The 13,491-nt window shown below is 46.5% G+C and overlaps 1 protein-coding gene across 2 annotated transcripts; it reads right to left on the reverse strand.

Annotated features, from left to right (window-relative positions):
- Positions 1-327: 327 nt before the first annotated feature.
- On the reverse strand, positions 328-11,541 carry tlk1b (tousled-like kinase 1b). 2 transcript variants are annotated; one of them, XM_019877833.1, is made up of 22 exons: positions 10,875-11,541; positions 9,263-9,384; positions 8,762-8,830; positions 7,946-7,984; positions 7,767-7,842; positions 7,640-7,683; positions 7,460-7,549; positions 7,294-7,368; positions 7,087-7,179; positions 6,507-6,617; positions 5,709-5,845; positions 5,426-5,617; positions 5,283-5,349; positions 5,050-5,147; positions 4,856-4,937; positions 4,678-4,769; positions 4,505-4,594; positions 3,934-4,103; positions 3,196-3,331; positions 2,985-3,096; positions 2,755-2,862; positions 328-2,559 (listed from the first exon to the last, which is right to left on the reverse strand). In XM_019877833.1, the coding sequence occupies exons 1-22, from the start codon at positions 10,999-11,001 to the stop codon at positions 2,410-2,412; spliced, it is 2,280 nt and encodes a 759-aa protein (XP_019733392.1). In that variant the 5' UTR covers positions 11,002-11,541; the 3' UTR covers positions 328-2,409. The 2 variants fall into 2 exon arrangements, with proteins under 2 accessions (XP_019733392.1, XP_019733393.1); XM_019877834.1 differs by lacking the exon at positions 7,946-7,984.
- Positions 11,542-13,491: the final 1,950 nt, after the last annotated feature.

Consider the following 13,491-nt stretch of genomic DNA (forward strand, 5'->3'; position numbering starts at 1 on the left):
TTAAAAAAATGCTCAAATAGCATTCCATATAGCCGTTCAAGCATTTATTTGATATCCTTGCTGTCCAGCTTTGTCAAATTTACTTCGCTAGTAGACCCCATGTGTCAATTAGTGAAGTTTTGCCTCAGTAGTGAGGTCGTGGTCTTACTAGTAGTCAGAAATAAATAATACAATAATGGGGAATAATATTTTGACTCCCAAGTTGAAACCTGCAAATACACATACTCGTGAGAGTAATAGATATTTGGCTTTCGGGTGAAAGGCCAGCCTGACTTCGTACATTGACCGAGGTAGTATGCGCTCACGTAAGCAAAGAGAGCAGCAATGTAGACATTGAAGGCAATCTTTATTGCATTTGAATGGCATGGCCAAGCGTTGACCCCTTCCTGCAAATATGGTCCGACATGTTGCTTACTAACGGCTGCGCATGACGTCTGTCTCCACACGATAAATGTCATTAAACAAGGTATGCACGTCATGCTTCCAACTGAACAAGAGGGATGCATGTTTTCTACCTCCCAGCTCCTAAAGGGGCATACGTTAAAAACATTGATTGAATTACTTTCACTCGAAGGGATGCTTCAGTCAAACATACATTAAAAAAATCCTTTTCGGGCCTTGGTGGCTTCGAGTAGTGATGTTTCAACTTAAAATGACACATTAAAGTTAGCACAATACGGGTTGAAAAGACTAATTGACAAGTCTGTTAGCATTCCGCAATGACAAAGCTTGAAGTCTGTTAATCACCCATCACGTGTTTTGGCTTGAACAGGGACGCCACGCCAAAAGCAACAGACGCTGGCTGGGTCTGCCCGGTAACTATTAGTGGTACCTCAAGTGTATGGAAATACAAAATAGGCAAGCGTATCCTCAAGTGTAACAAAAATTGAGTTATTTGCTGTCAATGAGATGAGGACGAGCTGTTAGTCAACCTTTTGCTATGAAACAGCGTCGACCTAAATATAACAAGCCCCCTCCAAAAAAAAAAAAAAAAACCCCAAAACATTGAGCTAGCATTTCCACACCCGCGGAAACATGCCACACCACGACTTACTCATTCATTCACAAATTGCACTCATGCCCCTTTCACTGCCTCACAGAGAGTCGATTGCAAGCCACAATCCACATGACACAAAATCGAGTTTTTCTGTGCATGTCATAATTGCATTCCATCCTTTTTACGCCGTGCTGCAGCGAGTGGCAACCCTGCAGTTGTGCTATTTGAGTTGGGATGACGGCACCGGGGAGTCAGCTTGTATTATTCGGGGCCTGAAAGCAAAACAGCTGTGCACGCAGCGAGTTGACAACTGAAAATTCGTAATGACGTCATTAACCTTTGCAAGGACAGCTGTTACTACAGTGGACAGCTTATCATGTTATCAGGCTACATAATAGGGTTAATTAATCGAGGTCTACTTGACTATCTTCACGTGAGCGTCGACCACAAGAAAATCTGTAACCCCTTATGGAGCTACGCCAACGTATAGCCAGTTGCATTCATGGGAATCAATCACCCCATTTCCTCTCCTGCTCCCAACATGTCCGACTTGGAAGCTAAACAATAATCAAAAGGGGAAAACGAAAACGATTTCAAGTTTGTCATCAATTGAGGCCGGAGCCACTCACGCATTAGAAACTAAGAGCAACACTTGTAGCAGCAAAGAGTTGAGCTTCCTGAAGGAAAACAACGGGAGACGATGGGAAGCAAGGGAAAGCCTCGTCATGTACTTGCGAGTGGGAAAGGAACCCAGTGAGCAGCAGCTCCGGCCCTCGGTTGTGTCCGGCTAACCGCAGGCCGGTGCATGATTTTCCCTGGACAGCAACGATGGATTCTGACATTTCTGTTCTAATGTGCGGACTGTTGTACTTCAACAAACCTGTGGCACCAGAAGAACACAATCTGGATGGGAAGTGGGAAGTGCAAATCAACACCAGATTTTTTGTTGTTATCTGGATTTCATTAATCATCACCGTCCTGCCCAACAATGAGACGCATCATCCTTTGTGTCAACGGATGGACAGACTTCTCCGAGTTATTGTCCTGGGAGGCTGAAGTTTTTCTGATGAAGCTCCCCTCGGCCATCTTGAGCGGCGTAAACGAAACAGGGTGTCTACAAGCTGTTCAAAAGTCAAAAGGGTTATTGAATATAGTCCGCGGGGATGGGGATCTCGTTTCTCTTCCTCGCCGCACGTGGCTCCACTCCAGTTGTTTTCCCTCTTTCACCGTTAAAGCCCGAGCACAGCAGCCTACTGTGTCATCTTTTTGCTCGGATTTCCCTTGAATTCGGCTCTTTTGCTCATCCATCCATTCTGGAAGTTCTCTGGTTGTAAAAGAAAATCTCCACAAGCGATGATCCGGTGCCATCAATGAAGTGGCCAGGTGGTGCCGTCAATCTAAACGAGAGCCCGTCAATAGGTGGCGAGCGACGAGGTGGCGGGCTGCAGCGAGCCGGACGAGTTTGAGCGTCTCATGTGAGGGAGAAGGTAGGAATCGGAGCACAGCTGGTGCACGTCGAACCTGTCCTCCTTGCGGTAGGCCAGACAGCGGCGGATGAACGCCTGCCGAGCAGAGGCGGGATGAGCGCTGCTTTTATATTCAAGGATGACTTTTAATGACGAAGCAAATCATTTCACCGCGTTTTGTACATTACAAGCGGAACGATTGCTGCATTGTTAGACTGCACTCAAAATGTATTTTTGACTGAGCTCTTTTATTGAAGGCATCGAGTGCGGCGGGCGGTGAGGGTCTCGCACCTTGGCCTCTGTGCTGGCCTGCGGTTTAGCGGGGAACTGGACCTCGGTGGCTTTGAGGATGGTGTTTTCCTGGAGGATGTCCTGCTGAGACTGGTTGTGACCAAACGGCTGGGAAAACAAAAACAAATCACAACGCACACCCACACATATATATATATTTTTAATCGATCTTATCGATTCAATTGTCAGCATTTTATATGCAGACATGGATCTGTTCATTTGACGTTTACCTTGCGCCCATAGAGGCACTGGAAGAAGATCACGCCCACAGACCAGACATCCACCTTGTTTGAAATTTTTGGCGGCTCCTTGCCCACCACAAAACACTCCGGAGGGAGGTACCTGGACACACACACACACACACGTTATTGTTGCACAGTGCAAAGCCCTGACGGCACCGACCCGACCCGATATGCTAGCCGTCGTGGTTGCGATTTTTACCAGTAGGTGCCCGCTCCCTGAGATGTGAGGTCCATGCCGTCGACGCCGTAGTTGTCGTCATCCATAATCTTTGACAGGCCAAAGTCTGTGATTTTGATTTCGCCACATGCAGTTCCATCCACTAATAAGATGTTGCCTGCAGCGTTTCGCACAATTTACAAGACAAACGGTCGTCGGACATTTAGGCAATCCAGAGTCAGTCAGTCGGTACAAGTCAAGGAAAAATGGACATCTGTACCAATGGAACGTGTGCGTTGGCAAAAGTTGCGTAACCACCCGGTTTCAGGTTTTGAGTCATGAAACATTCGATGGAAAATTAGATTTTGAAGCATGCGTATGCAAATAGTTTGGTACGTGCGTTGGCAAAAGTTGCGTAACCACCTGTTTCAGGTTTTGAGTCATGAACATTCGATGGAAATTTAGATTTTGAAGCATGCGTATGCAAATAGTTTGGTCTCTGGTGGGCCCGCAAACCCATCAAGTGTGAACGTGCACAAGCCAGCGGGTCTTTTTGAGCCGCCTATTTCCGTCTGCTGCGGTGAGCAGTGGCTCAAAACCACGAGTTCCATCAAAACAAGCAGAGCTCTTGGGGACCTTTCAAATGCACGTTTCAAGTGCGCTCTACTTCTTGATCCTCAGGGTATTTATTTTTATTATTAAGGCATCTGGGATCCGTTTTAAACTTATGAAAATGTCTTCTTGAAGTCAACTTATTCGGATGTTCCCAATTCCACTCACCGGGCTTGAGGTCATAGTGAATGATGGGCGGTTTAATCTCGTTAAGGTAGCGCAGCGCGCTGACAATCTGCATGACGATGGAGCGGGCCTCCTTCTCGGACATCAGCTTGTTTTGCTTCAGGTAGAAGTCCAGATCGTTGCCTTCGCAGAACTCCAGAACTGTGCAGAACCTGGAGGGGAAAGAGAGTGCGGACATGACAAATTTATCAGTGAACTGTCGCGGATAAGGTTGAGAGAAAATAATGGAGCTTGGACTCGCACCCAAACTCCGCCTCGGCTCATCGTTTAAAATCGGAGAGCCGAATGGGTTCCCAATTGTTCAACAAAAGGAAAAATCCAATTTCATCCTAGCGGTCAACGGAGCGGATTTAGATCCCGCTTTGCAGCGGCTCGCGAAAGTATCGGGCCCGCTTGAACTTTGTGACCTTTTGCTTCATTCCGGGCTTCAAACATCAAGGTCTAAAAGTGGATTTCGTTGTGAAGAGTCAACACCAAGCGGCACGAAATTCCTACGATATTTGAACAACCTCAGGGTTGCGGTGGAGCCAGCTCCCGGTCAAAGGTGACTCACGTGTCAGTATCCAGGGAGAAATAGTCATAGAGTTTGACTATTCTGGGATGGTCCAGCTGTTTGTGTATCCGGTACTCTCTGCACGCGTGCCTGGGAGGGCATAAACGACAAACACCATTTTGTTTGCGGCGCGAGCGGGTGCGTCATCGGATTCAAAAGTCGCCGGCGCCTACTTGTGGTAGTTCTCTTTTTTCTCCTCCCTCCAGTTCTTGTTGAGCTGGTGGATTTTAACAGCCGCGTAGCGCTGCTCAAACAAGTCAAAAGCCTGCCGGGTGACAAGGGCAAACACGCATTTGTATCGCGATGTGCTGAGCGAAAGACGCGGCGGGTGCAGCCTTCGGAGACTTTTACCTTGTAGACTTCGCTGAAGCCGCCCCTGCCCAGCAAGTGCAGCAATAGGTACCTTTCGTTCAGTGTGGGATGGTCTTTAAAGCTGTGTGAGGTAGGAGGCGAGCCATGTCAGACAAGCTGTGCCTTTGCCTCCATTGTGAAGCAAATCTCTTTCAACGCCCTTTCGGAAATGAACGGACGGAGTTTGGACTTACGCCGAGCTGTCCTCGTTGTTGATCCTCTTCAGCTCTCTGATGTGGAGGTTCCTCACGCGCTCCAACCGCTCCAGCTCCGCTTGTATCTCAGCCTCCTCCTGCACAAGAACGCACCACTTCTAACTATTTCGGCCTTTCTGTCCTGAATTCGGGAGATTTGGCAAAACGCCGTCTTCGGCGTTTGTGTGCAGGAGAGAAGGAGAAAAATGCACCAAATGTGCTTTGCTACTGACCTTCTTCAGATGTCCAAGGCGAAGCTTAAATATCTCTTCCTGCTCATGGTACTCAGCGAGGGTCAATCTAAAAAAAATATTCGGCGATCATGTAAAAGAGTTTGGGCCAATGTTGCTGACAAGTCTCCCTTCGTGTCACTCACAGCTGGGGCAGCGACGGCTTGAGGAAAGGGTCGGAATCGTTGCCGTTGACCACTTTGGTTTTCCTCTGCTTGGGTTCCGAGGTTGAGGCCACAGAGAGGGAGGGTGACGCCGGGTTGGGCGGCTTCCTCTTGGCGAGCAGCTTTCGCTGTCGCTCGATGTCCTCTCTCTGCTGGTTGATGCCTTCTTGTTGCCTGCGCACAGCCGTGCGTTTTGTTTTTTGCCGCTAAACGCGCCATCCCAAGGTAAAGGAAAGCGCTGATGCACGTTTAGGCGGGCTCTCACTTGATCAGGTTCTGGAATGCATATCCGTCGGTCCACTGCTCCGTGTAGGACGCTCCGTGTCTCACCGTGGTGAAATGGCCGAGACGGAGGCGGTCCTGCATGCTCTTCTCACGGCACGACTGCTTCTCCTGGGTGCTCTGTCCAAATGGAAGCGGGGACATGTGCTAACACCATTAGACATGAAGAGCGTGACAGCAATTTCTCTTCCTTAGAACCACTTTTTTTCTTCTTCGATAATACCTCACATATGGATATGCTCTTCGATGCTCTTGTTTAGATACCTTGGGGTGTTTGATGAAGATGACGTTTTGGGGAAAAATGAGATTGCATACACTGGGAGTTGGGAGTACAATATGTCATGAGGAATGTTTTGAAAACTCCAGGCTGCAAGGATGTCTTATTAACCGTTACCTCCTCTGAAGGGATTACAAGTAACCCAATTAACCAAAACGTGAGTAACAACATACTGATTTGTTCATTTTAAATGGCTTCTTTTGTTTGATTACAGGATTGTTCAATTCGCATTTTTTTCCAGTATTGTTTTCTGGGTATGCTATTGGCCCAAATGATCTTGCCTTCTTTATTATTATTTTGATAGTCTTGAGACAAAATATTCAAGATATGACCGCTATTTCGGTATTTTGATACAATTAGGCCGAGAGTCCGCTTGTGTGCCGAACTGAATCAAATAACGCCAACGTGCTTCTCAACGGAGCTTCCGCACACAGTTCAAGATAGTTCAACCTCAAAGGCATGAAAGAGGAGAACGTGGCTGCGCACGCACGCTCAGAAACCGACCTTCTCGATGAGAAGTTTCTTGCTCATAGTAATACACTTGTTGAGCCTCTCCTTGTATTTCTCCAGGAGTTTTTGTTGTTCATCAATCTGCCTCCGCAGGTCACAGTTAGCCTGTGTGGGATTAAAAAAAACAAAACAAAGGATGGGTGAGAGTTCCTCCGCACGATGGGAGTCGACAGAAATAAAACACGGCCAAGCACGTTCTACGGACTAAAGGGTTGGCGCGTGTCTGGAGCAAATGACTATCCGGTGGCCAGAAGAGCATCGGTGGTCAAAGCTGACTGCTGTTGGACCTGAGAAAGGGCGTCACTCGCAATCGAGTTCAACTTCACCCCAAAGGTGTTTCGAGGTGCTCAAATCTGGCTCCCAAACTCATCCAAGGACATCGTTATGGACTTTGTATGCTGGAAGTCAAAATTCTCAAATCTAACTGTCGCAAAGAAGAACAGTCGAGAATAAATCACGGGTCTCACCCAACCAGGAAGCACTATTAATAAAGAACTGTGTTAAATACAAATGTTTGCGTCCATCTAACGTATGCTTGTTGGTAACTTTGAAGGGGTGTGGATATTCAACCCACCCTGAGGAGATCATCTATTCGTCCCTCTTTCTTCTCCAGGTCCAGGCTCTTGTTGCTCTCGAGGGCAGCAAGTTTCAGTCCTGTCAATTCCGTCTCAAATTGCAGAAGAAAAGGATTTCGGTTGAGTGACATCATAGCACAAGAAATAATAGAAAGCTTCGGGAAGAACCGCACGCGTGTGTGTGAGATGACGATGCTTCGCAATACCTGGACAAATTTACTGGATCTGGGATTGTGTTCCCCAAAACACAAACTGGTGGGGGAGGAGCTGTTCTGGCGGATCTGCAACGACGGCATCGTTGTTGTTAAAACTGCGTAAATGACGTAGAGTCTCGGCCGCTCTATGCAACGTGTAGTCATGTTCGACGCTTACAATTGAGCCAGGCGCCGAGTGCGAGTTCTGCGGAGAGCGGCGAGCTGATGGCAGGCCTCGGACCGGACTTGAGCCATTTCCACCCTGGAACTTTGCGGGTTCAAGAACATGAATGAATTGTGATTGACATGAAAGGAAACCAGAAGCTTTTTGAGTGACGAAAGCTAAAGCGGGCCTCACATCGAAGTAATCGCTGATCTTGGGGCCGCGCGTAGAAGATTTCCCTGCACGATGAATTGGAAGACAAGATGATCACAAATTATACAAAGGCTTGGGGGGGGGATTTGTCTTGTGCAGGTTTCCAAACCTTGACTGCTCTCGGAATAGGTGTCAGCTTTCCTTTTCCTCCCTCTGGATGATTCCGAGTGCTTCTTCTCTGGGGTCTGTAAGTCGACACGGAGCGGAGGAGAGAAAATGCTTAGGCCCCCTGAGTTTTACCTACCAAGGCTCCTGTGGCGGCTTTCAACAGGAAGAGAGAGTACATACTGAGTAAGCGGGGGAGCTCCCTCTTTTCATATCAGAATTCTATGCAGAGAAGAGAAGGAAATGTGCAGGGAGTGGGAGAGACAGAGAAACAAGTGGGTCGAGCACAAAAATAACTGAAAGAAAGACAATCCAGTCCCCTATAAATCGGACCAACTGTTCTTTTGTACTATGTGGCTAATTATTAACAGTTTTTCTTTTTTTAAAAATGTTTTGATTAACTTTACTTTGTGGGTCCATTTGTTTATGTGTGACCATAGTCCAAGGAAGCCCTTATTAATTCTGGTCACAAATGACACATTGGTGACTTAAAAAAAAGGGGGAGGTGGAAAAAATATTTGCCTTCAGATATGCACACACGGCGTGACAAATGTCAATCTGTAACTATTTGAGATGTATTTGGAGGGTCAGAAGCTGTTCCACCAAATTTCTTCTGGATTTGAATTCAGCCTGCAAACATGGATGCAATTCAAAAACGCATAAGCCGTCAAACAAGGTTGCCATGACTTGTGCAAATCTAGCATCCTAAAATGAAGGTGCAGATCATGCAGATCCAAGAAAACGAAACTGGAAAAATAAAATTGGTAGAAGGGGTCCTCACTTAATGTAAACAAACCGAGTGTGCCTTCTTGCGCCGCAGCGCCTTTCGTAACCTCAAATCCTCGTATGTCGGGAAGGTCGCAGACTGACGACCTGCGTCTTGAGTGGTTTCAAAAGTGACAAATGTTTCAGCCCTGTTTGAGGTCTGCACTTTTCGAGTGGCCTTACGACATGCAAAATATGACGGTGACAATAAAATGGACAATGCATGTGAGCTACCTCAGACTCCTTGTCGCTGGACGAGCCGAGACTTCCGTAGCTGTGGTTGGACGACTCGTTGGCGAGACCCTGCAAACAAGCACAAAGGACCATTCAGAAAAATAAGTGGACATATGACCGTGTGGTGGGTAAACATCAGCAAAACAAAGATCATTCTCAATATGTCCGGGAGCAAATGAGCTCTTCCATTATTTGGTGTGTCACTTGGCCATTTTCCAGCACATGGACTGTAGCATAGAACTGAAATCCACGAAAAAAACATTTCCACTTGTAAGATAACTTTGGTGTCGCCTCAGTTTGAGCAAGTGCCTGACTGAATACTCACCGAATCAGACTATTTGACAACGAATGCATTTCTTTATCAGTCTTTAGGTTCAAATGCAAACAGGTTGCACAAAAGGGCTGCCGGGCTAGCTCGGCCGCCACGGTCCCTGTGTTGACTAGCTTTGTGTCCACTGTGTGTGATGCAGAAAAACAAGACTTTCTGCGGTGTGCTGTTACCTTGGCACCTCCACTCATGCTCCCAGTGCTGCCTCCTGTGTTGCCACTGACAGCTCCCGTGAACCTGGCCTCGAGAAGCTCCTGTCTCCGGGGGTCCAAGCTATGCAGCTCCTCCATGGGGCCTGGTGCAAGGTTACATGCGTGAAAACAAAACGACACTGTGTGACAAATAGAAGGAGTGAAGGCAGACAAAGTGACCGTATATCATGTAGGCGAACGGAGGGTGAAATAAAGGCAGTACTGCAGGTGGCTCATTAAAAGATGCACTGTCATGCAACGATGACCAATGACATTGGGAGGCGGCACTGCTGATTCTAACAGCAGACAGCAGACTCGATGAAACAACAAGCAGAGGAGGCTAATTTTAACCCCAAAAAAAATCTTATTCAACTGCTGCATCTCATTATGTCACTGCGCTATGCCTCACTAGTATGACATATGGTAATAACTAAAAACAGTTCAGATTGGGCAAGAATCACTTTTAAAATCAGGTTACATGCATTCCCCGAAATAGTCTTGCATTCCAAAAAAAAAACCCAAAACAAAACCAACTGCTTTAGATGAAAATATCCTCATTATGACTATGTTAGTAAACCTATCTCATAAACTGCACAGCCACTACAGTAAATAAACAGCCTGCCCAAGTCTTGATTTGTGACATTCTCTCTCCAGGGAGAGAAGCTCAGGTTTTCTGCACCCGACTGCGTATTGATGCTGCAGGGTGCAGGCTTCCTTATTGGAGATTATCTGGCTGTCATCATTACATAGCTTTTGGCACCAGGGCATGCCCGAAAAGGAATAATGGCTATTATGAAACCCTCAAGCATCGTACCACGGCACACAACAAGGCCTGTGCGAGGTTATTTGAGGACAAAGGACCGTGTGTGTGTGTGTGTGTGTGTGTGTGTGTGTGTGTGTGTGTGTGTGTGTGTGAGAGACTTGGGCTACATTTGCCGGATATACATTGCATACATATATGTATGGGCTTACTGTATATATAATTTAAATGACTTTTACAAATTCAATACCGAACCTCACGGTTATTTTCTTTTTTTAATAACGTTATCTTTAAAATGTAAACACTACGGTAGCACTCCTACTTTACAACCGACTAATAATTCACGAGTTATTTCGCCACATTAAAACTAAACAGTGAATGGCCTCTGAGGGGCATGTCGAAAATTATAGTTCATTTTAAGAATCAGTTAAATGCCCAGCATCACGAGCGTCGCAGCGCACACGCCAACTAAGTAGTTGTAATTAAACTACAGCTGGCTACCTAACAGTACCAAACGTCGACAACTATGCAACGAATGACGAGAAATTCAGTCATGAGACCATCTACAGTCCAACACCAGAGGCCACATTTAAGATAGCGCTGCCTTTGTGCACAGTACGTGATAGCTCGAAGCTACGTTCGACTAGCCGTCAACACAAGTGACAGCTGACGTTTGGCTTCCAATACACGCACCATCAGTGAACTTGACATCCATTTTCACTCCGACAAATGTTAGCGCGACATTGCTCGAAAAAAGCCACATCGCCCCTCTCCCGAAAACGCAAATTCGGCGCAGAAAGACAGCCGTCCGAACACTTGTCGAGCTCCATGTACCTTCCTTGAGCTTTGCGGTCGCCGTTATATGTTGTTGAGAAATCGTTGGGGAGGAGGAGAGCTGCGACCAAGATGGCGTCGCCTCCAAACTTCCACCACCACTTCCACTGTTACTTTGGACACTCATCAAGCCACTTTGCCGACGAGAGGAGCTTGCCCGCACACGGTCGGTCGAGGAAACGCCGAGCTGCCTTCCATCGAGTCACACCTGCTCTCGTCTTCCCCGAAACCCGGCCGGTGACTTTCGTTGGTTTTCGCTAAACGTCTCCTATGTTGCAGTCGTAGAGGAGCGGCTTCCTCGGAGGCTCGATGGAGCGGATCCAGCGTAATAACCTTTGCATGATGACCGAGCGACTACACCGCGCGGCGCGCCTGTCAGCATCCACTTCTCGAACGGGGCTTTGATTCCAATAGGCGGCTATCGCGAGGCCAGCGCTCACCTAGCAGCGAGATGAGCGGGAATGAGGAAGGAGTGGGGGCGTGACACTAACGAGACACTGATCTGGGATCGTTTCTTTGGCCTGGACACCAACCGTATGCTCACCGGAAGGCGCCGCTTCACGTTGACTCGAGAACAGCCTCTCGCTTGGACGAAAACAACAAACACCCCGAAAAAAATGGCTGAAACCTTTGGAGGGGACCAGACAATTGACACCTACTGTACTACAGTACATAGATAAACAGCTATCACCTAAAAAATACTTGGTTTACAAGTACTATCATAATGACCAACAATAATATATAGCTCATAGTAGACCCCGAGTGCTCATCAGAAACATTAATTGTCAAAGTAAGCCACTGAAACATCACGCATTCCTGTAACATGAGCACTGTGTTAAATACAGGGGGGAAAAAACCCATCTAAATATTGCTTGAAAATAAAAGCATTTTTTAAAAGATTAAATGCAAATATATTTTTCATAAACGTGAAGTACTACTGAATTGTACTTCACCAACGTGCTTCATGGGATTAAAGTTTTAGCCACTAGCACAGTTTGAACATTTGACTCAGCGAGTCTTTCACGTACCACTAGAGGGGGCCTGCATCGCAGTGGTCGGTAATAGCAGTGAATTTTAAGAATTACTGGTCTAAATTTTGTGAATGTGAATGTTTGTCTTTATGTGTCCTGAGATTGGCTGGTGACAAGTCCAGACTGTACTCTGCTTTCCACTGAAGGCCACTCCATCACACCTGCGACCCAAGTGAGGAGAAGCAACTAAGATGGATGGAGATGCTATACATCAAGGGCTTTGTGTCAAATTTTTCCCATGGCCACTAAAACGATTTTAGATTTTCAAGTGTGTTACAGCGGCGCGCGGTGAGGTTCATGGTTGGTGAGACACTGACGTTACGATCAGATTCACAATTACATGAACCAAACATAGTCGCATATTTGCCATTAAATTTGCAGCTTGACATTTTCTGGTGAACTAGTTGTTTTCTAGTTCGAATTGATTTCTGGATCGGACAGTACTCGAGGCTGCAATATCTGTATCGTACCCCTACACAGTCCAAGTCTTGTGTATATGTATTTTTAGGGGACAGTGGGGACGGTCTTCATGCGAGCGTTTGAAGCATTCCAGAGAACTGTTTGTGTATCAAAGATTGAAACATTAAAAGAATGGTGAGAGTGGCATTTGGTCGCACTCGAAGATCCGTGACTCATCAGCGCTGATGACTCTGCTGAGCAAGTCTGGTTCCATTCCTCTCATCATCACTCACGCTTCTGCTCTTTGCTTGACCTTACGAAGAGGAAATGTACTGTATGTAAAAGTATGTGCAAAAAAACAAACAAACAAAAAAAACCCAGAACAAAACATGACTGCAGAGATATTAGGGCTCAATTTCATACTCGATTACCATTTTGAAAGGGAGAGTTTAGTTTGGGTTTAAAATACTGAATATCATTTCTGATATTTGTTCGAGCGTACTGTGTGCTTTGTATTTTGGCATTGTGTGATCCACAAAGTGTGCATGTCTGCATTCGTTAGGGTTGTGGTTGCAGCGAGGCGTGTGCAGGTGGGAGGCTATAGTGATCCATCCTGAGCAGCATAAGGTCTTTTGTTCCCAATTTGGTGCAGTGCATCAATATGCCGGTGCCTCCTTGTAGGGTCGTAGACACAAGGAGATCAAAATATGTTTCAGCAGTCAGGTATTTGGACCACATTTTGTCCTTTTGTTACCTTTGCAACGCCACGGTTCAGTCAGTGTTTCAATGTAGATACAGTTGGGACAACAACTAACCCGACATTTGAAAATAGAACTGGATCGTACATCCAGGTTGCTAATTATGAACACGCAAGTCCCCCCAGCCCATGTCAAACCAGTGTAGCAGTCATTTCATAACTACACTTGTCATTCGGGATCAGAGAAGAGACAGAGGCACAATCATACTGCAACTCATAAGCACCTGCCCGCGGTAATCTGATTTTTTTATTTTCTCAGGCCAAATGGTTTCCATGGTAACAGAGCAATAGTCTTAAAGCTATGAGGAGGATTCTATAAACTGACTACCGAACTATGTTGCACTATAATCCACAGCAACACACACACACACAAACACACACACACACGCACACACACACACACACACACACACACACACACACACACACA

This window comes from Hippocampus comes, unplaced genomic scaffold (genome assembly GCF_001891065.2).
Source record: "Hippocampus comes isolate QL1 unplaced genomic scaffold, H_comes_QL1_v1.1 scaffold317, whole genome shotgun sequence".
Classification (NCBI taxonomy): domain Eukaryota; kingdom Metazoa; phylum Chordata; class Actinopteri; order Syngnathiformes; family Syngnathidae; genus Hippocampus; species Hippocampus comes.